The sequence below is a fragment of the Cyprinus carpio genome, chromosome B14 (assembly GCF_018340385.1).
Source record: "Cyprinus carpio isolate SPL01 chromosome B14, ASM1834038v1, whole genome shotgun sequence".
NCBI classification, from domain to species: Eukaryota; Metazoa; Chordata; class Actinopteri; order Cypriniformes; family Cyprinidae; genus Cyprinus; species Cyprinus carpio.
This window is the reverse complement of record NC_056610.1, coordinates 17,806,902-17,829,914: the sequence shown is the minus strand read 5'-3', so window position 1 is coordinate 17,829,914 and position 23,013 is coordinate 17,806,902. Positions and strand designations below refer to the sequence as shown.

The window sequence follows — 23,013 nt, the reverse complement described above, 5'->3', positions numbered from 1 at the left end:
TCCGATCCCACAGCTGAATCCTCTTTAGGAGACGATCCTGGCGCTTGCTGGACTTTCTTGGATGCCCTGAAGCCTTCTTTACAAGAATTGAACCTCTTTCCTTGAAGTTCTTGATGAACCTATAAATTGTTGATTTAGGTGCAATCTTAGTAGCCACAATATCCTTGCCTGTGAAGCCATTTTTATGCAACGCAATGATGGCTGCATGCGTTTCTTTGCAGGTCACCATGGTTAACAATGGAAGAACAATGATTTGAAGCATCACCCTCCTTTTAACATGTCAAGTCTGCCATTCTAACCCAATCAGCCTGACATAATGATCTCCAGCCTTGTGCTCGTCAACATTCTCACCTGAGTTAACAAGATGATTACTGAAATGATCTCATCAGGTCCTTTAATGACAGCAATGAAATGCAGTGGAAAGGTTTTTTTTGGGATTAAGCTAATTTTTCATGGTAAAGAAGGACTATGCAATTCATCTGATCACTCTTCATAACATTCTGGAGTATATGCAAATTGCTATTATAAAAACTTAAGAAGCAACCTTTTCCAATTTCCAATATTTATGTAATTCTCAAAACTTTTGGCCACGACTGTAAATTTCTTTTTTTATTTTTTTGTGTTTATTTTCCCTTTAAAGTGCTAAAATTAACCATGGTTTTATTGTAGTAAACGTTTAGAAACCATGTTTTTTGGCATATTGATTTAATTTGATTACCATTTGTATAACCGCAGTTTTACTACAAATACCATGGTTAAACTATGGTTACTTTAGCAAAACCATGGTTAATTTGTGGTTACCATGGTTTAACTTTAGTAACCATAGTTTTTTTGGTTTAATTTGTAGTAAAACCATTATTACAATGGTTAATTTTCGTAAGGGTAGGCCTATATTTTATTTATTACTGTAAGATAAACAAAATTGGGTACCAGTCACAAGTTTATTTATATACCATCACAGGCATATTCTTGTTAAATCAGGCAACAGACACAGGAAACAATTATTATTAAATGGAAAAAAGTAAAACAGCTTTTATTATTTAGGCTATAAGTCAAAACAGTAAAACTAAGCAAACATAAGGACATTATCTATATTGTAGAAAGTTCTTCATGGCTTTAGGGAGGGGCAAGTGTGGTAGAAGGTGCAATCGGGAACGTCCCAAACTCTCCCTGATTTGTTGACGGCACAGTTGACACAGAGAACGGGGTGTCGCTGTAAATGAAACAATACTGATAAAAGCCGATGCAGTAAAACATTTAAAAGTCAAAACATTAGAGACTTTTGAGCCTATCAGGCTGCTGCATATGTAACTCACCTTCATAAATCAACAGGAATCCCTCTGTAACGCTCCCTGGAGGAGCAGCCTCCACGGGCCGCTTATACTCCAGGCTGCGTGCATTTACATCTGCCCCAAATTCCAGAAGGAGCTTCACTATGCTTATACAGTCTTTCTGGGCTGCTGCATGAAGAGGACTCTCCAAATTTGTGCCTCTCTGCACATTTGCACCTGTGATGGTGAAAATCCAGGATAGGTTATTTTCTGAATATTGCATTTTGTTTTATCAATAGCCTATTTCATTTTTTTTATTCCAGTCTAACATTATAAACTATTTTAGTGTTATTTTCATCACTTGTATTTTTTGTAAGTTGCTTATTAATGCCTGTAAAGCACTATGAATTGCACTGGATTTGCTGAAAGGTGAGTTTGGTTTGATTGATTGAACCAGAGTTGTGAATTTGCATTCTGTGATGAGATATGAAAAAAATGTGATGAGAAAAAAAAAAAAAGTAATTTGAGTCGACTCTTTTATGAACCGTTTTCACTCACGTTAACTGGTATAAATCAATCTGACACTGAATGAACTCACTGAATCCGTCAGAGCAGTTACTGAATCAACACTTAATGAACTCCATCTTACTATTACTTTCAGCATTGTCCATCTCAAAACTAATCTACTTTTTATGTAGGCCTACTTGTGAAACTCACTGTAATTACAGGCTGGTTGTGTCCAACTGATTGTCATACAACTGCTGTTTGTTTGTCTACACTTGCACAGTTAGTTAGTAGTGTGAATTTTGACTTGTTTACCTCCATCAAGCAGCTTGCGGGCACATAGGAACTCCTGACTTCGACAAGCACTGTAGAGAGGAGTGCTCATGTGAGGGATTTCATAGTCCACATCCACACCCCATGCAATCAGAGCCTCCACACACTTGCTGTGGCCTTTGAATGAGACCATAAAGCCATGTCATATTAAAAACTTAAGAGTGTATTAGCAAGTCGGCTAATTCGCAATTGTGCAGGACTATGGTACTCTAATGCCAGTCTTATACCCACCCCTGATGACTGCCTCATGGATGGGTGAAGGCTGGCATATAGCCAGGGCCTCTGGTCTGGCGTCACTCTGCAAAAGCAGCTCTAGACATTCTAAACTGCCGGCTGAGCAGGAATTAAACAATGGAGTCACTCCATCTACAGTTGTCACATTAACCTGAACACACAGACATAGAATACAAGGCAAAAGAAGAGAATGTGTCATGAAATTCTATGAAAAATTCAACAGCTGAACACAAATGTTTACAAAATGTTTTATCCCGTTTTATGGCATGTTGGTGTTTACTAAATCAAAAGGATTTGCTGAACTCATGTATTCGAATAGACAAAAAAAAAAAAAAAAAAAAAACAATAATATAAAAACAATAATAAAAATATAATATAATATAATATAATGTATATTATAATAATATATATAAAAAAACAATAATAAAAATATAATATAATATAATATAATGTATATTATAATATTATATTATATTATATTATAATATAGTATAATTTAATGATATAGTGATTATATTAAAAAAGAAAAATATAATTTTTTCTAGAATTAATAACTGAATAGATAAAATTAAACAATAGACTAATATAATACCGTATTATGCACTATAATAATGACAAAATAAATAATATATTGATTATATAAATATAAAAAGTAAATATACCATTTTTAAAGTTGTAAATAAAACAAAGATAATTGGAGTTTTACAAAAATGTTTTACAAAAGAAAATCACAAAGTTCACATATTTAATGTGTTACTTGCCATTTCTTTGTAATCAATTGTGAAATTTACAAGCAATTTCTGGGTGAACATTGTTTCTAATCTACACCATTTTTTTTCAGTGTAGAATTAATAATTAATAATATTTGATCATTTAAATAATTATTGATAGATAAAAACAAATATAATATGATTTAATGCATACAATATAATACAACAATGACAAAAGAAAAGATAATAATAATAATAATATATATATATATATAAAAATAAGATATTTCTATAATTCATAATTTAATATATATAATCATCATAATCATCATCATATTTCAGTGTAATAAAGCAAAAATCTTCCACTGTGTTACAAAATGCTAAATTCAGTAACACAAGCCTAGCCTGCTTATCAAGACCTGTGAAATGACAGTGTTACCAATCAGCCCTGCAGAGACTAACGTTGGCTCCAGCATCTATCAGGGCTCTGGCACAGGCAACATGGCTCCCTATGCACGCCTCATGAAGAGGGCTAACGTGGTCTATTGTCAGCACATTCACGCTGTGGCCCTGAGGACAGTTTAAGAGAAATTAATATTGCATTAGAATGTGTAGGATTCTTTTATTCCAGATGGTGGCAGCAATGCCTTTCACTAGCGTGCATGATGGATTACAGTGTTCACCTCTACACCAAATGTGTATCACATTACTTATCCGGTAGAGTGCGTGTGACTACAAGAAATAAATACTACACATATTAATACAATTACGTATTTCTTATATTACAGTTCAACTAAAGGTCATTTAAATGAGAAACTACCTGTGCAATGAGGGTCCTGAGAGCCAGCAGTCGTCCTTGGCTGGCAGCATCATGAAGAGCAGAGCGGTCGGCCCAAGACCCTGGAGAAGAATAAAAACACTGATTTGATTTGCCAAACAGGAAATTTTGGAATTTTAAAATATGAATAATATCTTATATATATATACATATACATACATGTATACAGATATACACATTGAGGCCCCAAAATCTTAGTGTAGTGGAAATCTTTCTATTTTGCATTTTCTAATTTATTAGAAAAGATATAATGTTTTATATGTTTATTGAATTGTTTTAATAATAATGTTATATGTTTATGTCAGTTCTCTAGAAATATGGTATTTTTTTTTTATTATTATAATTATATCTTATTTTGTTATTTTATGTATATATATGATTTGTTGCATCCAAAATAAAAGTTTTTGTTTACATAAGAGTGTGTGCTGTGTATATTTATTATGTATATATAAATACAAACACATGCATGTATATATTTAAGAAATATATGCTATGTTTGTATGTTAAATATATTTATATATCATATAAAATATAATAATATAAATATATAAATGTAATAAAATATAATACAAATATAAACATTTATATTATACATATAAATATTTTCAAAATACTATTATATACATAATAAATAAACACAGTACACATACATATATTATGTAAACAAAAATTTCCAGAATAACTGCTGATGCATTCCACACGTCATCATCGTCCCCTCCCTTCATCACTCACTCAAATATAGTATAATATTATCCTTCAAGTCCAAAACATAAACCAGCTCTCTGTTGATACAGTTTGAACCGCCTCGCAAATCTGTATCTTTCGATTTTCCTTCTTAGCTTCACATTCAAGAACAATTAATTCAAGAACACAGCTCACTTTTGCACTCAGGATATTGTAAGTCAGTCCACGTACACACGAAACATATCAAAGCACCAACCTTGGCTGGTTAACCAGCTCAGCAAGACTTCCACTTTGACAGAGCTTGTGTCCCTTCAGGAAAATGTTTCCTCCTTATATCATTCTCTTCAAAAAATGATTTAAAAGAGTCACTGAAGCTGTCTGCTGTTTTTATCTATGCTGCCCTACTTAAGTTGCTTAGTAAATGCCAGACTATGGCAATCCCCTGTGACTATCGCCCATCTCTGTTCCTCTCTCCCTGATCTTAAACTTGGAGAAGCAGTTTTCTGAGATGCTCTGCGAGACAACTTGTTTACACCAAAAGCCCTCACTGCTGTTTATACGGCCCGGCTGCACTGCTCAGAATCCAGCAGACATGTGTCTGGCTGCACAAGCGCTTGATAGACTGAAGATAACTGTGTTTCTTGTATAGTCAAATGGGAGGGGGGGTGCATGGCCTCAATTCTATTTATACAACACTGTAAACAGCAGCCTGGCAGCCATTCCTGGGCTTCCATGTGCTTGATGTTGCATGTTTGTGATCTGAGGTCATGTGATCATACAGTATGGTACTGAAGCTCAAATATGAATGTTAAAAATGTGGTTTGGAATGCAGATATGACACTTCCTGAACTGTTTAGTGTTTGAAAAGCATATCTAAAATACCATAATGTAAAACTGAACTCCCTGTTGTGGTCCTCATCACATGCACTGACAGCCATCATAAATAAATAAAGCTACACTGCAGGAAACCATTGTGCAATAGTAATATCCCCCATGTTCCATATATATCCATGCAAACGGGCCATCATAAAGAGCAAACGCTGGAAATAGGAAATTAAATCCACACTCCTGCCACCCAAGTGCGCGCTCTACTTACCATGCCCTTGACCATTATCATAGAACTCAGCTGAAATCCGGGCAGCCTCCTTGTGGTTGCCTTTGATGATGTAGAAGTGCGTGAGTAGATTAAGGGTAATTCTAATGAAAAGTTTGAAGCAGAAGAGGGCCAGGATGGTGAGGTAAACATTGGGCAGCTGTGCTGCGAATGGCCTGTACTCCTCAGTAGTCTCTGTCATGGCTGTGTTAAGAATGTTTTGTGGCAGGATAAGCAGAGTGCACTGCTGTACACCACCCAAACAGCACCCCCATGCACTTGGGTCCTTACTGCAGCTCAAATAAGAATTTGATATAATTTGTTTGTTTTATAATTCTGTATTGTTTTACACCTGTATGCTGTATTTCATTTCCATGGAATGATAAAGACAAACAATGGTAGTGACTTCATCTGTCAGTCTGCACTAAAGCCTATACAAGTAGCCCATACAGTATGACTAGTGTAAATAATTATAACACAGCTGACAGTACTTGTGTATGTCTTTTAAAGACTTGTCTTATGTTTACCAAGTCTGCATTTATTTGATCAAAAATACAGTAAAACCAGTTGGCTAAGCTTGTTAAATAGTACTTTAAAATAACTGTTTTCTATTTTAATATATTTTAAAATGTAATTTATTAGTGTGATGGCAATGCTGAATTTTCAGCAGCCATTTCTCCAGTCTTTTCTTATTTATATATTCATATTTTAATTTATTTATTTTTTAAACTTAGAACAGCGTTTGTTTGAAAAAAAAAATATTTTAGTCATGTCTGAACAATTTAATGCATCCCTGCCGAACAAAATAATTATTTTCTGTTCAAAATAACTTTTAAATGGTAGTAGTGTATATTAAAATGAACATAAATCCCTACATACAGTGAATATATATATATATAATAGATATATATATATATATATATATATATATATATATATATAGATATATATATATATATATATATATAGATGTGATTTAGTTAATTTATGCTACAATATGATGTTGGGTAACAGGATAACGGCATTTGCATGGCCACAGTTCTGGAGTACTTTTTACCTCTGATGGACCTTCTCAATGGGGCCAGTAAAGGGGGTTTTCACCTGAACACAAATAAGCAGTTGAATTCAAAATACTGAACCCTTTTCATGTTTATTTTTTTTCCCAAATGAATAGCCTACAAAAAGTTGTACTGACTGAAATGATGTACAGCAACTCAAGAAGTAAAGTAATACCTCTATCTACACTTGACTGAGTAAATTCATTGAAGATATGAGAAAGGTTCGAAAGATATATAGCCTGTGTACTAGCCCGTGTAATTTTATAAACATTACCCAGAATATAAGAAATCTTTTTGAGTCAACCAGTTTATTCAGGGAAAACAGGCTATTTAGGTTATTCAATGGAATCGTTTGCATAATATTGCCCTACAAATATATGCACATGAATGTACTTAAATTATAATATAATCACAATTTAAAAAAAGACAAAGTTTTTCAAATCAAAGTTTAGCAACTTTGTTTCTACACCGTGACGACTTCCGACGCGTCGACGGCGCATGCGCATATTTGAATAATCTGGCGGGTCTTTCTGCTCCATATTTGCGTAACGTAGCCTACAACATTAGCGATCTTCTTGATGTGTTCGTAGTTTGCTCATATACGGACTGTTAAATACAAGGCGCAATGGTCGAGGGTCCGGGATGCACTTTAAATGGAGAAAAGATTCGTGCGAGAGTTCAAAAAGGACAAAAAGTTTTAGACATACGAAGAAATGAAACCAACAAATCAGTAAGTCCATGACAGCTCACCTGATGATATAGCAGTCCTCCGTTAATGACATACATACGAATGTTTACTTGTTTTATTTCTTTTTCAGTCAGAGGACAGTACCAGCAGCTCTTTCCAGTGCTTTATGGGATGTGAGTTTACAGGGGTGGAGACACTGGGGAAAGAGCTCTTCATGTATTTTGGCCTCAGAGCTCTGAGGTTTGTTGAAAAAAAAAATGTTACAAAATAATTAAATAAGGGTAGATTGATACATGCAATTTTTGCATTCTATTTTAAATGATCATTTTATGGAGCGATTTGTTAGAAGTTGTGGACCAAATATAAGTTTCTTTCCTCATGAAGGCAGATTGAAATTTTCTGGCTTGCTTCCCAGAGCCCTGTTTAGATTTGAAAAGCACCAAATTCATGAAATTATGTTCTGATTTATGGTTGCATTACGATGCTGACTGTAATGAATGCATTTTTGGACATCTTAAAGGGCAACTGAGAATATAGAAAATAAGTAAATTTAATGCTAAATTGATGTCATTAAGATTTGTAAAATATTTACACATTTACAAATGTGAATTTCAGAATATATATATATATGTTTAATATTTGTAAATTTTTTAATGTTTTTTTAATGTTATTTTTATATTTTTCACATTTAATTATATAGATAGATAGATAGATATAGCCTACAACCATTTAAAAGTTTGGGATCAGTAATATATTTTTTTTATTTTTTTTTACTGACGTTTCTTGTGCTCATCAAGGCTGTACAAATGTGAATTTCAGAATATATATATATGTCACATTTAATTATTAGCTGTTTTATTTCAAATTTATAATTTTTTTTTTTTTATATAATATAACATTATAATTTATTTTTTTTATGTGATGCTGAGTTTTAATTTTAGTTTCTTTAGTCTTCAGTGTCTCATTGTATTTTAGTTATCATTCTAAAATGCTGAATTATCATCAATGCTGGAAACAGTTGTGCTGCTTCATGTTTTTGGAAACCTGTGATACTTTACTTCACGATTCTTTTATGAATATAAAATAAAATAATAAAAAAAAAACAGCATTTATACAAAATGGAAAGCTTGTGTTACAATTTACACTTCCGTTCAAAAGTTTGGAGTCAGTAATTTTTTTTTTTAAGTAATGAATTCTTTTATTCAGCAAGGATGTGTTAAATGGATAAAAAGTGAAAGTAAAGACTCTTTTTAATTTTATTTTAAATAAATTATGTTCTTTTTACATTTTTATTCATAAAAGAATCCAGAAAAAAAATCAGTTTCCAAAAAAAAAAACCACGAACCAGCACAACTGTTTTCAGCACTGATAGTAAATCAGCATATTAGAATGATTTCTGAAGGATCATGTGACACTGAAGACTGGAGTAATGATGCTGAAAATTCAGCTTTGATCGCATAAATAAATTATGTTTTAAAGTGTATTAAAACAGAAACCAATATTAGAAATTGAAATAATATCTCACAATATAATATTTTTTTTTTCCAATATTTTTGATCAAATAAATAGAGCTTTGATGAGCACAAGAGACTCCATTAAAAAACCTTATAAATCTTACTGATCCCAAACTTTTAAACAGTGGTGTGTATATACGCTGCCCTCCATAAGTATTAAAACATTGAAGACAAAATTGCTCTGTTTGCTGTGGAGTCAAGACATATGCAAATATGATTAAAAGATGAATATGAGACAAAACTACAGAATGTCACATTTAATTATTAGCTGTTTCAACACACGTTTTACCAAATAAAAAGGACAGCACTTTTAGAGTTCATCCCACTATTTGATGTGAGCCTAAGTACTGGGACAGTTGAACTTAAGACAGATGTAAGATTAAAAGCTAATATTTAGTTGCAGATCCCTTGCGTGCAATCAGAGCAGTGAGTCTATGATCCATAGACATCACCAGACTCTTGGGCTCATCCTTTGAAATGCTTTCCCCAACCTTTATTGCAGCCAGTTCCAACTGTTGCTTGTTTTGGGGAGTTTCTGCCTTTAGTCTCCTCTTCAGCTGGTGAAATTCATGTTCAATCGGATTTAAATCTGGAGATTGATTTGGCCAGTCTAAGACTTTCCATTTCTTTACCCTGATAAACTCCTTGACTGAACTGGCAGGGTGCTTTGGGTAATTGTCCTGATGCAATATGAAGCACTTTCTGATGAGTTTGGTGGCATTTTTTTGAATACTGGACTGGTAGCCAAGATGGTTTTGTACCCTTCCAAATTCATTCTGCTACTGCCATCATACATTAAATTGAGAGGGCCTGTTCCAGAGACAGCTATGCATGCCCATGCCATGACACCACCTCCACCATGCTTTACAGATGAGGTTATATGCTTGGCATCATTTGAAGTTCCCTTTTTCTCCCCCCTTTTGCTTTCTCATCACTTAGATAAAGGTTTATCTTTGTCTCATTTGTTCATAAAACTCTGTTCCAAAACTCTACTGGCTTTTGCAAACTCTACTCTTACCTTTCTAATTTTGGTGCTGTAATTCTGTGTCAAAGTCTCCTGCGGACAGTAGATTGTCAGAGCATCACCTCAGCTTTCTGGAGGTTGTTGGTGATTTTACACACATATTTTCGGGTTCTTTTTCACAGCTTTTATGATTTGTCTGTCATCAACTACTGCTATTTTTCTCAGCCGATCAGGTCGTGCTTGGTTTGCAATGTCGCCGGTGGTTTCCAAACTCTTGATTTCTCCATCATGCCCTTTGTTTTTAACTGATTCCTCTTTTCATTTAGCATACAAATTGCTTTCTTTTCTCAGTTAGCTCCCTCATCTTCATCCTGGTTTGTGTGTGTCGTCATCGAATGCAAGACTCAGAATGCAGAAGCAATGAATATAAAAGATACGTCACATTCCCTGCTTTTAATATCTGAAGAATTAATGCAACAGGACACAGCTGATCACTTAGAAAGACCTGTGAGGCAGCTGTCCCAATACTTACGCTCACATCAGATAGGGGGATGAACTCTAAAAGTGCTGTCCTTTTTATTTGGTAAAACGTGTGTTGAAACAGCTAATAATTAAATGTGACATTCTGTAGTTTTGTCTCATTTTCATCTTTTAATCATATTTACAGATTTCTTGACTCCACAGCAAACAGAGCAATTTTGTCTTTTTTGTTTTTATTCTTATGGAGGGCACTGTATTTATATATATATATATATATATATATATATATATCTATATATATATATATATATATATATATAATATATATATATATTGGAATATATGGAATATTTCAGCAATTCTTATGGAGGGCACTGTATTTATATATAGCTGAAATATTCCATATATTCCAATATGTTGTGCTTTAAAATATTTAATGGGTGATTTGTTTTTGTTTTTGATAAAGTGGCAAATGTTACTAGCTAATATCTTTTCAAAGTGGTGTTTAAATCTATAAATGATTAGTACTTGACATACAAATGAACATCCAGCACAGATATCGCTGAAAATCCTTTTCCAGTAATCACAAATTACTGAAAAGGTCATAGAAATGCATTGGTATAAAGAGTTGTAAATTGTTTTAACTATACTTTAAATGTGTTTTGATTTAGATTGCACTTTGGCATGAATGGTTCCTTGAGGATAAACCCCCTGGGGAAGGATTTGAAAGGAAAACCCTCAGTGTTGGTTATTCAGCTTACCAATGATGCTGTCTGTTTCTTTGACACAACTGTAGAAATCAGGTAACACTTCTTCTAATAGTTTGGATTATAGTTATATAAAATTTCCATTCCATTCTAGGATAAGTATTAAATTTAATCCCGGATTAGATAACATCTTCATCGAAAGTCCTTCCGAGTCTAGCACTTTATCCTAATGTACATCTGAGAGGTCAGCTCATCAAGTGCAGGTCTTAAGTAGGCAACTTCCCTGTCTCAGAAGCATTCGCTATGCCGGATTAAATTCCAGACTATCATAAGTTAGCGTGATCCAGACAGCCTGACTCTTTTCATTTTTACACTGAGCCTTCAAAGATTCTGATTCCTCAGGGAATAATAATTCTGTTTGCTTCCCCTAGACTCTCAGAGGACTGTGTGCAGAGAGTAAAAGCCATGGAGGCTCTCGATATCTGTTCACCCAAGTTTAGTTTCTCTCAGGCGGTGGAAGCTGTAAAGAGAGAGAGTGAGAGAATGCTCTGTGATGTTCTGTTGGATCAGGCCGTCTTACCTGGTGTAGGAAACATAATTAAAAATGAAGCGCTCTTCGACAGTGGCCTTAACCCGGCTGTCAAGGTACAATTTGCTTTGTGCAGTACCAACACAAAAAAGTCAATATCTCTGTCACATGGTACAGCGGAATGGATGTTTTACACCTTGTTTAAAATATTTTTAGAGTGTTATTTTTTCAATTAACTCTTCTGCGCTTTTAAAGGTCAGGCAGTTGACAAGTGAACAAGTTCACCATCTTGTGAAGATGACACGAGATTTCACACTCCTATTTTATAAGGTATTTTATACTCTGCATTTTTCTAGACCGTAATTTGCAATTTTGCTTTTTCTGTCAGATCTGCATTCAATTTATACTTTTCAAAACAGTGTAGAAAGAATGGATCCCCACTTTACAAGCATTACAAGGTGTATAAACGTCCAAACTGTGGCCAGTGCAGTGGAACTGTCACTGTCTGTCGACTGGGAGACAACGGTAGGATGACATACTACTGTCAGCGCTGTCAAACAGGTGATCCAAGTGAAGTGAACATCAGGTGAGCTGCACAGCCTCTCGTAGCTACTAATTCATATACACACAAATCCAGTCTAGTTACTGACTTTTCAATTTCACAGTAAACTCCCAACTCGGAATAGTCTGATTGGATGGGCTTATCAAGGAGGAAGGAGCAGCAACGATCATGTTGCAAAACAAGAGGAGGAAGAGTGGGCGTGTTCCCTTTGCACTTTAATCAATCGACCAATTAACAAGTATTGTGATGCTTGCATGAGCCCTAGACCGGAAGGTAAGTTTCGGACATGTATTAGTGCAGAAATGAACATTTTTGAGTGTAGTTCATATCTAACTCACACTATCTTTTCTCAGTGCCTAAAGAGCCCACAAAGCTGGAACATTCACCTTTCAGTCAAGACCTGATCCGCTACCCCTGCAACAGTTTTAGCAAACCCCTGCAGGAAATAAAGATGAATCGTAAGACTGCATTTGGGACCACCACTCTAGTCCTAACCAGCCTCAGCGCAAAACCTGACTCTCCTTCAAGTCCCGCCATTAACCAGGCACACACACTAGAGACAATGAGGGGTCTGAGCACGCACAGCAACTGGCAGTGGAAGAGTCCCAGTAATGGCGTGAGTGGGATGCAATTCAAAGGCAATGGGCCTCATAAGAGACAATCTCAGGCAGACCACAGTCAGCCTAACAAGAGAATGAAAACCACGAATGGACTGTCTGGAGTAAGCATGCCACACATGGGATCCTCAAGGTGAGCGAGTGCAGTTTCGCCTGTGACAAGATGTATAAGTGAAATACTGATATTTCTATTCATTAATATATTCTATAAACAAAGAATACATGCAAGTATGATTTATAGCACGGTCATACCAAACCTAACTTTCATTTTAATTTTTTATGCATATAATGAAAGTCAGTTTCACTGCTTTTTTGTATGAACAAAAACATTCTTTAAAATCTTTTTTTTGTTTTTTGTGATCAGCAAAAATGTTATTGAAAGTAAATTGAAAGTAGATTTTTGGTTGAATGACCATTTTGAATGAAGCTGATGGCAAAATGTAAAATAAATAAAGCTGATTTAGAATAACAGAATCATATCTTACCATAATTGAGAGTGGGTTGAAAGTAGTTTTTTGGTTTCCCTACCCACAACCCCCTGCTGCAAAAGTCATCACCGACCATGCACCTTGAGGGTGGTCACTAAGGAAGGAGAAAACAAAGGCAGGCAGTTCTACACCTGCTCCCTTCCACGAGAGACTCAGTGTAAATTCTTTGAGGTAAGAAAGCATGAACTTGAATTTGAAAGCTATGTAAAATTAAAACAATTTCAATGTTTAGATCAATTAGAAATAAATTGAAAGTTTGAACTCAAACCAGAATTGGTGGTTTGTATTCATATCATCTCTGATTTTTGCCACAGTGGGCAGACCTGCATTTTCCCATGTGTCATCATGGCAAACGGACTCTTATGAAGACTGTGCTGAAACTGGGGCCGAATAATGGCCGCAACTTCTACACATGCCCAGTTAAAATGGGCAAGCAATGTAATTTCTTCCAGTGGGCTGAGAACGGCCCTGGCATCTCAATTCTGCCTGGCTGCTGAATCCATGAATTGGACATGACAACCTTTAAATGCTTTTGAAGCATTGCTTCCTTTTTAATGTTGAGATGATGAAAACGTATGCGTATGCTTCTTTATGATTAAAGTAAATGTATATTTTGAAATAAAGCATTTCCAATTTCCATCTTTTCCATTGGTTTCAGTGGAAACAAGTTATAAACATCTCAGACCTCAATGTCTTTCAAAATGATTTTTTACAAATATATTAAAAGTTTATTTTTTGTAAAGTAGTGTTAAGTGAACACTGATCACAAGGCATATACAAATCAATAATCCATTAATAAACTTTTAAAAATATGTAATCCTAAAACAAAATGCTTGTAATTCAAAAGCAGTCCACCTTCTGCAACTGAGATTGGTTTGTCTGTGGGTTAACCACCATAAAGGGGAACTGGCTAAACCCAGGACGCTTGTTACAAGCAGCACCTTTGGACAAAAGAGTTTTGACAATAAATTCCATTATTATTATTATTCATATTCAGAATGAGTACGCAAAATGTTTTAAGAAACAAACATTAGATATTAGCATTCTCTCACCATATCCACCAGTAGTATTGGCACAAATAATTGCTCCAAAGAAATCGGGGTAGTACTTCTTGATTCTGGAGATGGCCGTCTTGCAGGCAACAGTGGGTTGGTCTCCATTTCTCATTAAATCAACAGCTAGAAAACTTTGATATACATATATATAAAAAAAATCAATAAAAGCCTTCAATTAGAAGGTTCAGTAGGATCACACATTTAATTTATCAAGGCAGTTCATATAAAGCAATCTCTTAAGACTGGTGATTACCTAGGAAGGAAACGCATCATGATGTCTCCATCCCCTGTGGCGGCCGCTCCCCCCGCTGTGCTATCGGCATAAGCCCCGGCTCCAGCCACTGGTGAATCACCTACACGGCTACAGATCAGCATGCATATACTTCATAAAATCTTTATTGACGGGACTGGAAACGCATTTCTGTCAGTAAAGCTAAGTCTCAGTGAACAAGGTTCTTGAGGTTCTGTTTTTCTTCAGTTTTAAACACTCATGCATTCTGAGACATACTAAACTGACAGGCATTCATGCTCACCCTGGTATCTTATGTGTTGCTCCATTAGTGGACGTTGCAGCCGCCACCTGTCCATTCTTACCAATCGCAATCATTCCTAATGAGAATTTATGGTAAGAATGTAACACTTAGATCAAATGCATCAATGAATTGAATCAAGCAATGGTTTTCAATTATGTCCTCAAGGCATTCGCCCCATTTATCATACTTCATTTTTGTGACGCAAATTAAAACTAATGAGTTTGGTACTCTGTGGACAAGTCCAGGTCTGCATTCAGAAAAATGAATTTGCACTAACAGACTAAAGACTGATCATTTTGTCTGGCCAGATTATTATTATTTTAAAAATATTTAATGCCTTACAATAAATAACAACAGTTACCAATTGTGTCATGAGAACTGGGGTCAAAATTTCTCTTTGGATTCTTTGGTTTCCACAGCTTGGCTTTGGGCTTGTACGGCCCACATGATTTGGAAGGGTCTGGAAAAACATTCTGTAAAATAAAAATGCAAAATAAACACGTAACTTATGCTTTCATTTACGCTTTGATCTGGGACACAGAACAAAGTTGTTGTTGTTTTTTTTTACAACTTTAAAGCTTTCGAATTAGAATTACATAGCAAGGCTATCTATTTTTTATGTTGCTCTCTGATTTGCTTTATCCATCTTAACGTTTTCTGGGGAGAGATTCTGATTTTTTTAAGTTTTGATTAACTTGGCCAACAATGTTTACAGTTTAAATCGGAGTATGGGAACAAAAAACAAAAAAATAAATAATGTATTCAGAGGAATGTTTCGGATATTTCCATAGGGCTTTGATTGTGCCAATAGCAGAATGTTGGTATCAACCACTGTATTCTTCATAAATCTCACTATGCATTATTCATTGTATTTCACGGTGCATATTTTCTTGTCAGTGATTACACTGATATCCTTCCAAAACTTCTCAGCAAAGTCTGCATGAATTGAGGTAAACACGACTCTCTGCTTCTCATTGTGCACTTTATACGATTCGTAATGCACCAAGAATTCTGATTCTAACCATAATACAGACTGAAACTTTATTTATATCTTTAAAAAATCTTTCAGTGGTGTTTGGTACATTTGAAGTATATTGAAACGATTTATCTGCCACGGATCATCTTCTAAACCCATCTTTGAAGTTGCCAAAGGTGCTTAGAAACTTTAAAGGTAAACCCTGGAGTGATGATTACACCGAGGTTCCTGGTTTTAGGGGACTCACCTTTCTATAGTTGGGTTGACAATTCTGCTGCAACCACTGGGAGAAAATAGCTATTGATTTGTTAGTTGACAAGTCCTCAGACATGAAGCCCATGTTTTCAGCAAAGATTGTGGCTGCATGAAGACAGAAAAGGTTTTTTTTTCAGTACTACTAAACTTTATATAGCAAGGGACATTTGAACAAAAGGAATCTCTTAGTAGAGCTGATTTGAAATAAACATTAGATACAGGAAAGAGCAAAAAAATGGAGCAGCAGGAGGCTGACTCAGCCTTTTTTTTATTGTAATGTGGATGTTAAGCAGCCACGCACAGAGAAAGAAATCTGTTTTAGTACTCTATAATTCCTTTTAATTTGGAGAGCAGATGGAATTAATAGAACAGCACAACATTATAAATGGAATAACAAAATGTAAAGTGCTGTATACTTCAAGCTGATATAAAATCTGTCCAGGCCTTCAGTGTCTGTTCATAATTTTGAGAAATAAATAGTTGAAGAGGCCTTTTTAAAACTCATATCACTCCATCTGTGATCACATTTCTTCCCCTATCTGATGTACTGTAAACAACAACTGAACCTCTTGACCATTGCAGCCACATGATTGGTTGGTTGGATATGAAGTGGTTATTGAGTGTACGGTTCCTACCTGATTCGCCCACTATAAAGGTGTGCTCTGTGTGTTCCATCACTGCTCGGGCAACACCCACAGCATTTTTGACCCTGCGTAGGTCTGCCACTGCCCCTACTTCCATTGTGTCTCTAAACACGGGACAAACAGCAAACAAAGTAAAAGCTGTTATTTGTGACCCTGGACCACAAAACCAGTCATAAGTAGCATGGCTATATTTGTAGCAATAGTCATCAATACATTGTATGGGTCAAAATTATAGATTTTTCTTCTATGCAAAAAATCATTAGGATATTAAAGGGTTAGTTAACAAAAAATGAAAATTAGGCTAGATTAAAGTGATTATTACGTTTTGAATATGGTTATGCATCGATTCACTACAGGAGGACTTTGTTCACCCCCCGGAGCCATGTGAGACACTTTTTTTTTTATGGATGGGCGATTTTCATTTAACTTCTTTTGGACTGAAGCAATGCAACACCCGCTGACTGAAATGATAGAGCTTGTAACAATTTTTAATATAACTCCGACTGGATTCGTCTGAAACATGAAAGTCATATACACCAAGGATGCCTCGGGGATGAGTATAACGCAGCCTAATTTTCATTTATGGGTGAACTAACCCTTTAAGTAAAGATCATGTTCCATGAAGATATTTTGTAAATTTCCTACTGTAAATATATAAAATTTTTGATTAGTAATATACATTGCTAAGAACATAATTTGGACAACTTTAAAAGTGATTTTCTCAATTTTTATTTATTTTTTGGCACCCTCAGATACCAGATTTTAAAATAGTTGTAGTTGCCAAATAATGTCCTATCCTAACAAACCATACATCAATTGGAAGCTTATTTGTTAAGCTTTTAGATTATGTATAAATCTCAATTTCAAAAAATGTACCCTCATGACTGGTTTTGTGGTCCAGGGTCACATATAGCATATTGGATGGAACAGAGAGGTCTTTTACAATATAAGATGATGCATGGATGTTTTCAAGGATTTCAAGTACCCGTACGAACCTTGTTTCTACTGTAAACAAGAATCTACTATTTGTAAACACTAAACCACTTTTAGTTAATATTCCAAATAATATTTGCAAAATGCTTTTGTCTACATTAAAACTTTCTAGGATGCTTTTTGTGGTACCATCATCAATTATTTTTTGCAACCAAAATAATTTGATGAAAAGACAAAACTGTAACTATGATTAAACTAACTATGGAATATATGTGACCCCTGACCACAAAACCAGTCTTAAGTCGCTGAGGTATATTTTTAGCAATAGCCAAAAAAAAACTTTTTTTGGGTCAAAATGATACATTTTCCTTTAATGCCGAAAATCATTAGGATATTAAGTAAAGATCATGTTCCATGAAGATATTTTGTAAATTTCCTACCATAAATATATCAAAACTTAATTTTTGATTAGTAATATGCATTGATAAGAAATCATTTGGATAACTTCAAAGGCAATTTTCTCAGTATTTTGATTTTGTTGCACCTTCAGATTCCAGATTTTCAAATAGTTGTATTCTCGGCCAAATATTGTTTGATCCTAATAAACCATACATCAATGGAAGGCTTATTTATTAAGCTTTATTTTTCAATAACATACTGGGTTTAAGACTTATTTTAGTATCACTGAGATATAATTGTAGTTTTTGTTAATATTTTGAATTATGTTTTATTTTTAACAACCTTACAATCAATACGAAGCAAATTAGAAGTTTATGAGGGAAGACTCTTATTTAACAGTAAATATATGTTCCCTAATCTAAAGTGTTACTGTCTTTCTTGTTTGTCAATTTGTTATTTATTATTAATATATATATATATATATATATATATATATATATATATATATATATATATATATATATCTCTTATTTAACACTAAATATATGTTCCCTAATCTAAAGTGTTTGTGTATTTCTTGTTTGTAAATTTTTTGTTTATTATTTGTGTTTTTTTTTTGTGTTATTTAATTATTTCTTTTTATTAAAATTGTGTTAATCTATGCCGAATTACATTCTTTTTTTGTAATGCAATATATTAAAGTAGTACAACTGGACGTTTGACCTAATGTATAGTGATTAATATTATTGGGGATTATTACTGGTTAAGTACACTGATACATGCCCACCCATTCATGATCATCGCGTCCAGGGTCGTCTCTCCGCGCTCATCCGGGCTCCCGCCGAACCCCACGCTGCCATCACACTGCTCGAGCTCACATCGCGCGCAGCCCCGCTCCACCGCGTCAAGAACCGAGCCCCCCTTCTGGAGCGTGCTCCAGGCTGCAGAGAGAAACCACACAAGTTTCAAGTCTAGTCATTCCTAAGAGCTCATACACGGTAGAATCATGGTTAGTCTATCACCTGCGTCAGATGCATCCTTAAAATGCCAAGTGTTGATCACCAAGGGCAGTGCAGCTTGATTTAGAGGAAGCAAACAAATGATGACAAATACTCTTTGAATCATATTCAATACTCAATGGATATATCCTACATTTCCTTCAGAGTATATTATCGGAACATCCTGGTCACGTGCTGTGTTAGGCGCCTACTAATGTCCGTGTTTTGTCACGTGATGTTAATGAATATTTAAAGAGACCGCGTAGTCACAAATAGTTAAGCAAATAATATTTTCAGAAAACAAATGGGGTTGAATTCCATATGAGTTTTCATTTTGATGTCCTAGAGGTTAAAACTAAAACATTTTAAATGGTTTATTTCTTACCAAAGAGACATCAGTGCTACTGAAAAACATGTTTGAGATGAAGAGACTTGACGCCTGAAGAATAAAGATTCAAAATCAAGGTAAACACTTGGTAACAGATTTCCATTTTTTTTTTTCTTAAATCACATCGCAATTCTGTCAAATTTAACTAAAAATTATTACACTATTTGTGTTTAGGACACATAAAAATGCTAGGAATGAAATTAGCCTAGCATTCAATATGATAAAAATATGGAAAACAAATGACATAAATCTCCTGAAATGCATGTATTTACACTAAACAAACTAGTATGAGAGTGAAAAGTGTGTTTTAAGGAATTAGTTACTCAAAAACATCACTCTTTATTTTATTATATATATATATTTATATATATTTATATATTTATATTATATATATATATATATATTATTATTTTTATTTTTTTTTACAGTTTTGTGACTTTTAGTTCATGACTGTTTCTTATAATTATTTTATTTATTTATTTATTTTTTGGAGAAATCCTTCCCTCTAGTAGAGCGCAATAGTCAGATTCGGGGAGTAAAATTTACATTAATTTTCTCCATAGGGGAATTATTTATTTATTTATTGGAAAAAATGACATTACTTATGATTCTGCAAAGGAATCGAATCAGCAAATCATTTCAAAAGAGCACTGTAAATTACATTATAGAGTCAAAAAAAAAGAAGAAGTGAAAAAGTGGGTGGGCAGTTGAGCACTGTTGCTTTACCAGCTACCAACTAGCTAGAAACCAACCTGTAATGTACAGTAGCTTAAGACCATTGGCTTTTTAAAAGCTCTTCCTACATAGTGAGTCCTACATTGTTCATCACATGGGATTTAGTCACCTGGTAAAATAAAGCGTAGTATATACCACAGAAACTCTGCCAAAAATAGGATGAAAAGGGGAACAATTATGTGGCCTACCCTCTTATGCTAAACATGACAGCAATAGTACAGTGCAGGTTTTGACAAAGTGTTGCTCTAACCAGAGAAAGAATGCAAAGATATTGAATTTGCTGTTACATTATTCATAGAAAGAGTATACAGTTTTATAGGATATTTTATTCATGGATTTGCCCTCATACAATAATGTCTTATAAAAGAGTCTGTATGCAGCAGAGGGCTGTGCTGGAGCTTAGAGGAGGACAGCTCTGAAAGGCCAATAGAAAGAGTTATTAAATACACAGAGAGCAGGGCCAGATCTAATACTACTAATTTAAGTGACATACGCAGAATCTCTAGGAGTGTAATACAGCAATTTCTTTATGGTAATAATGTAATGACTGTGGGTTTACCAGCATACCAAACAAACAAGTAAAAAAGACCTGTCTTATAATAGAGGAAATATACAAACATCCTACAACATTATAAACATGGTTAAAATCTAATATGCTTGGAGTTTGGACACACAAATTTAAAAGAAGATTTATGTTTGCAATGGGAATGTCCCTTCTGAAAGGACTTAACAACATGCAGAAAGCATTTTTAGAATGCATCCAGAAACACACTGATTTGAGCACTTTGCCATGAAGAATGACACACCCATTAAATTTGTACAATACCTCCTAAAGATATATGTGTGAAATCAACTTTATTATTTATATATACTATTATAGTATTTCTTTTAATAGTTTTTGTTTTATTTTTTATTGATTTTGTTTGCTTTTGTCATTTTTATTGTTTGTTTGTTTTCTATTATGCTTTAATTTATTTTTATTTATGTTTTATCACCTTATTCCAATGAACAGAAACAGTTTTTCTTAACTTTCGTTAACAATAACATTGTTCTTTTTGGTCTTAAAGGGTGAAATAATTCTGATTTCCTCTTAGGGATCAATTAAATTCTGTTTTTCTTATCTTATGGTCTAATGAGAGGTATTTGAGTAAAAAACAAAAATATTACAAACATATTTTCTAATGAAGGCAAAGATAGCTCTGAAATCTTACCAAAATGCAATAAGATTGCAAGTGCACGGGATAACTTGCATTGGAATCAGGTTATTATATACAAGTTGCTACAAAGACATGCTTCCGTATGTTTTTAAACAAAAAGTCAAACAGATGGCATTATGTGTTTGTTAACATGCCAGACTTTGAAAACAATTTTGAATTTCATGAAGTTCGTTTTACAGTGATTTAAAGATGGGAGTCGGTCAAAACTCATGCTGAGTAAAACTCCAGGTGAAGTGGCACTAACTAACACAGCGGTCACCTGATGAATGGGGAAAATTGCAATCAAACCAGATAGCAATTAAATATATGATTAAAGGTGGGATTTTGAAGGCTAAGTTCACCAAATGTCACTTAAAAATCACTGTCCATTGTAAAAAGTACATTCAGATTGCTTTGAGAAAGATATACTGTATGCATGACATTCAGAATATTTTGTAATATTTTAAAGAGTCAGAATTATTTTTCAAGCCAGAAACATTCGAAGCAATGCCTTGAACATGAAATGGCAAAATAGGTGTCAACATGACAAATTCTAGGATGTTTAACAACAAACATGTGGCATAATATGAAATTAAATATGCTTTACAGGGGAAAAGCGTGCATTTAAAGCCATTTTGACATCAATATATACAGTGTCTCAGTGTCTTTATGCAACATTTACCATGGCTGTCAGCACTTAATTAAGCAAATCTTGTACATTTCAAAAGAGACATACAGTACAGCTGAAATTAGATTATGTTACTTGGGTATTACATGGAAATCACATTAAAAGTCTTTGGTCTGTCAAAATATAGTATTTTTCATATAAATATACCAGAAAGAAATGGAATATTAGTGTGTATATATATATATATATATATATATATATATATATATATATATATATATATATAAGTGTGTATATAATTTAAAACTATGTTTCTCTAGAAAATGCGAGATATCAAATTTGTATTTATTCCTATTCACATCATGCTATGATTCTGAACCAGTATTCAACACTGGGAGATGTGGATAACATCAGAAACTGTAAGATAAGTTGTGTTTATTTATTTTCACATCATGCTATGATTCTGAACCAGTATTCAACACTGGGATATATATATATATATACATATATATAAATACAATATATATAAATACAATGGAAAACATTAAGTTGGAGAAGGAAAGCTTTTAACATCAGAAACTGTAAGATAAGATCTTATATTAATCTGGAAGACAAACAAAACCATTTATTTATGAGAAACCATGCTCTTGTATTTTCCCACAGGTGTCCAGTATGAGCACAGAGTTGAAGTCTGCCTGCAGCAGCTTTATATTCATCCAGTGAAGAGCGTCTAACCTTCTGAGGCAGTTCAAGTCTCTTAGAGGACCTAAAGGTCAGTCATTGAAGGTATTGCACCAGTGATGGCACATATATAGCCACCCTGTCTTGTCCATGTCAGCTGTTGAGTCAGGGACTGTGATTTCTGCTTTAAACAGGAAGCCAACCCTGGAGCAGCTTCATTTTTCAGGTGTATATCTTTGTTCATTCCTGCCCAACTTCCAGCAACTACTATTAATGTGGAATGAATGCCTCCGGCAAAACTTGAGCTCCCAGAATTAT

At 34.2% G+C, this 23,013-nt stretch overlaps 3 protein-coding genes across 4 annotated transcripts; 1 reads left to right on the top strand and 2 right to left on the bottom strand.

Moving 5' to 3' along the window:
* Positions 1–1,007: 1,007 nt before the first annotated feature.
* On the bottom strand, positions 1,008–6,313 carry LOC109076946 (ankyrin repeat and SOCS box protein 5-like). Of its 2 annotated transcripts, XM_042738288.1 has the most exons (7): positions 5,671–6,313; positions 3,873–3,952; positions 3,515–3,622; positions 2,340–2,493; positions 2,091–2,225; positions 1,317–1,508; positions 1,008–1,213 (listed from the first exon to the last, which is right to left on the bottom strand). In XM_042738288.1, exons 1-7 carry the CDS (start codon positions 5,867–5,869, stop codon positions 1,086–1,088), a joined length of 996 nt encoding a protein of 331 aa, XP_042594222.1. In that variant the 5' UTR covers positions 5,870–6,313; the 3' UTR covers positions 1,008–1,085. The 2 variants fall into 2 exon arrangements, with proteins under 2 accessions (XP_042594222.1, XP_042594224.1); XM_042738290.1 differs by lacking the exon at positions 3,515–3,622.
* An 895-nt stretch (positions 6,314–7,208) lies between these two features.
* On the top strand, positions 7,209–13,911 carry neil3 (nei-like DNA glycosylase 3). The gene is made up of 10 exons (XM_042738293.1): positions 7,209–7,455; positions 7,544–7,653; positions 11,043–11,174; positions 11,510–11,723; positions 11,863–11,937; positions 12,027–12,193; positions 12,273–12,442; positions 12,523–12,919; positions 13,295–13,445; positions 13,589–13,911. The coding sequence occupies exons 1-10, from the start codon at positions 7,351–7,353 to the stop codon at positions 13,769–13,771; spliced, it is 1,704 nt and encodes a 567-aa protein (XP_042594227.1). The 5' UTR covers positions 7,209–7,350; the 3' UTR covers positions 13,772–13,911.
* Positions 13,912–13,976: 65 nt separating this feature from the next.
* aga (aspartylglucosaminidase) lies at positions 13,977–19,285 on the bottom strand. Its single transcript, XM_042738287.1, has 9 exons — positions 19,092–19,285; positions 18,857–19,010; positions 16,729–16,841; positions 16,086–16,198; positions 15,224–15,335; positions 14,863–14,938; positions 14,583–14,690; positions 14,327–14,460; positions 13,977–14,215 (listed from the first exon to the last, which is right to left on the bottom strand). Exons 1-9 carry the CDS (start codon positions 19,192–19,194, stop codon positions 14,115–14,117), a joined length of 1,014 nt encoding a protein of 337 aa, XP_042594221.1. The 5' UTR covers positions 19,195–19,285; the 3' UTR covers positions 13,977–14,114.
* Between the last annotated feature and the right edge of the window lie 3,728 nt (positions 19,286–23,013).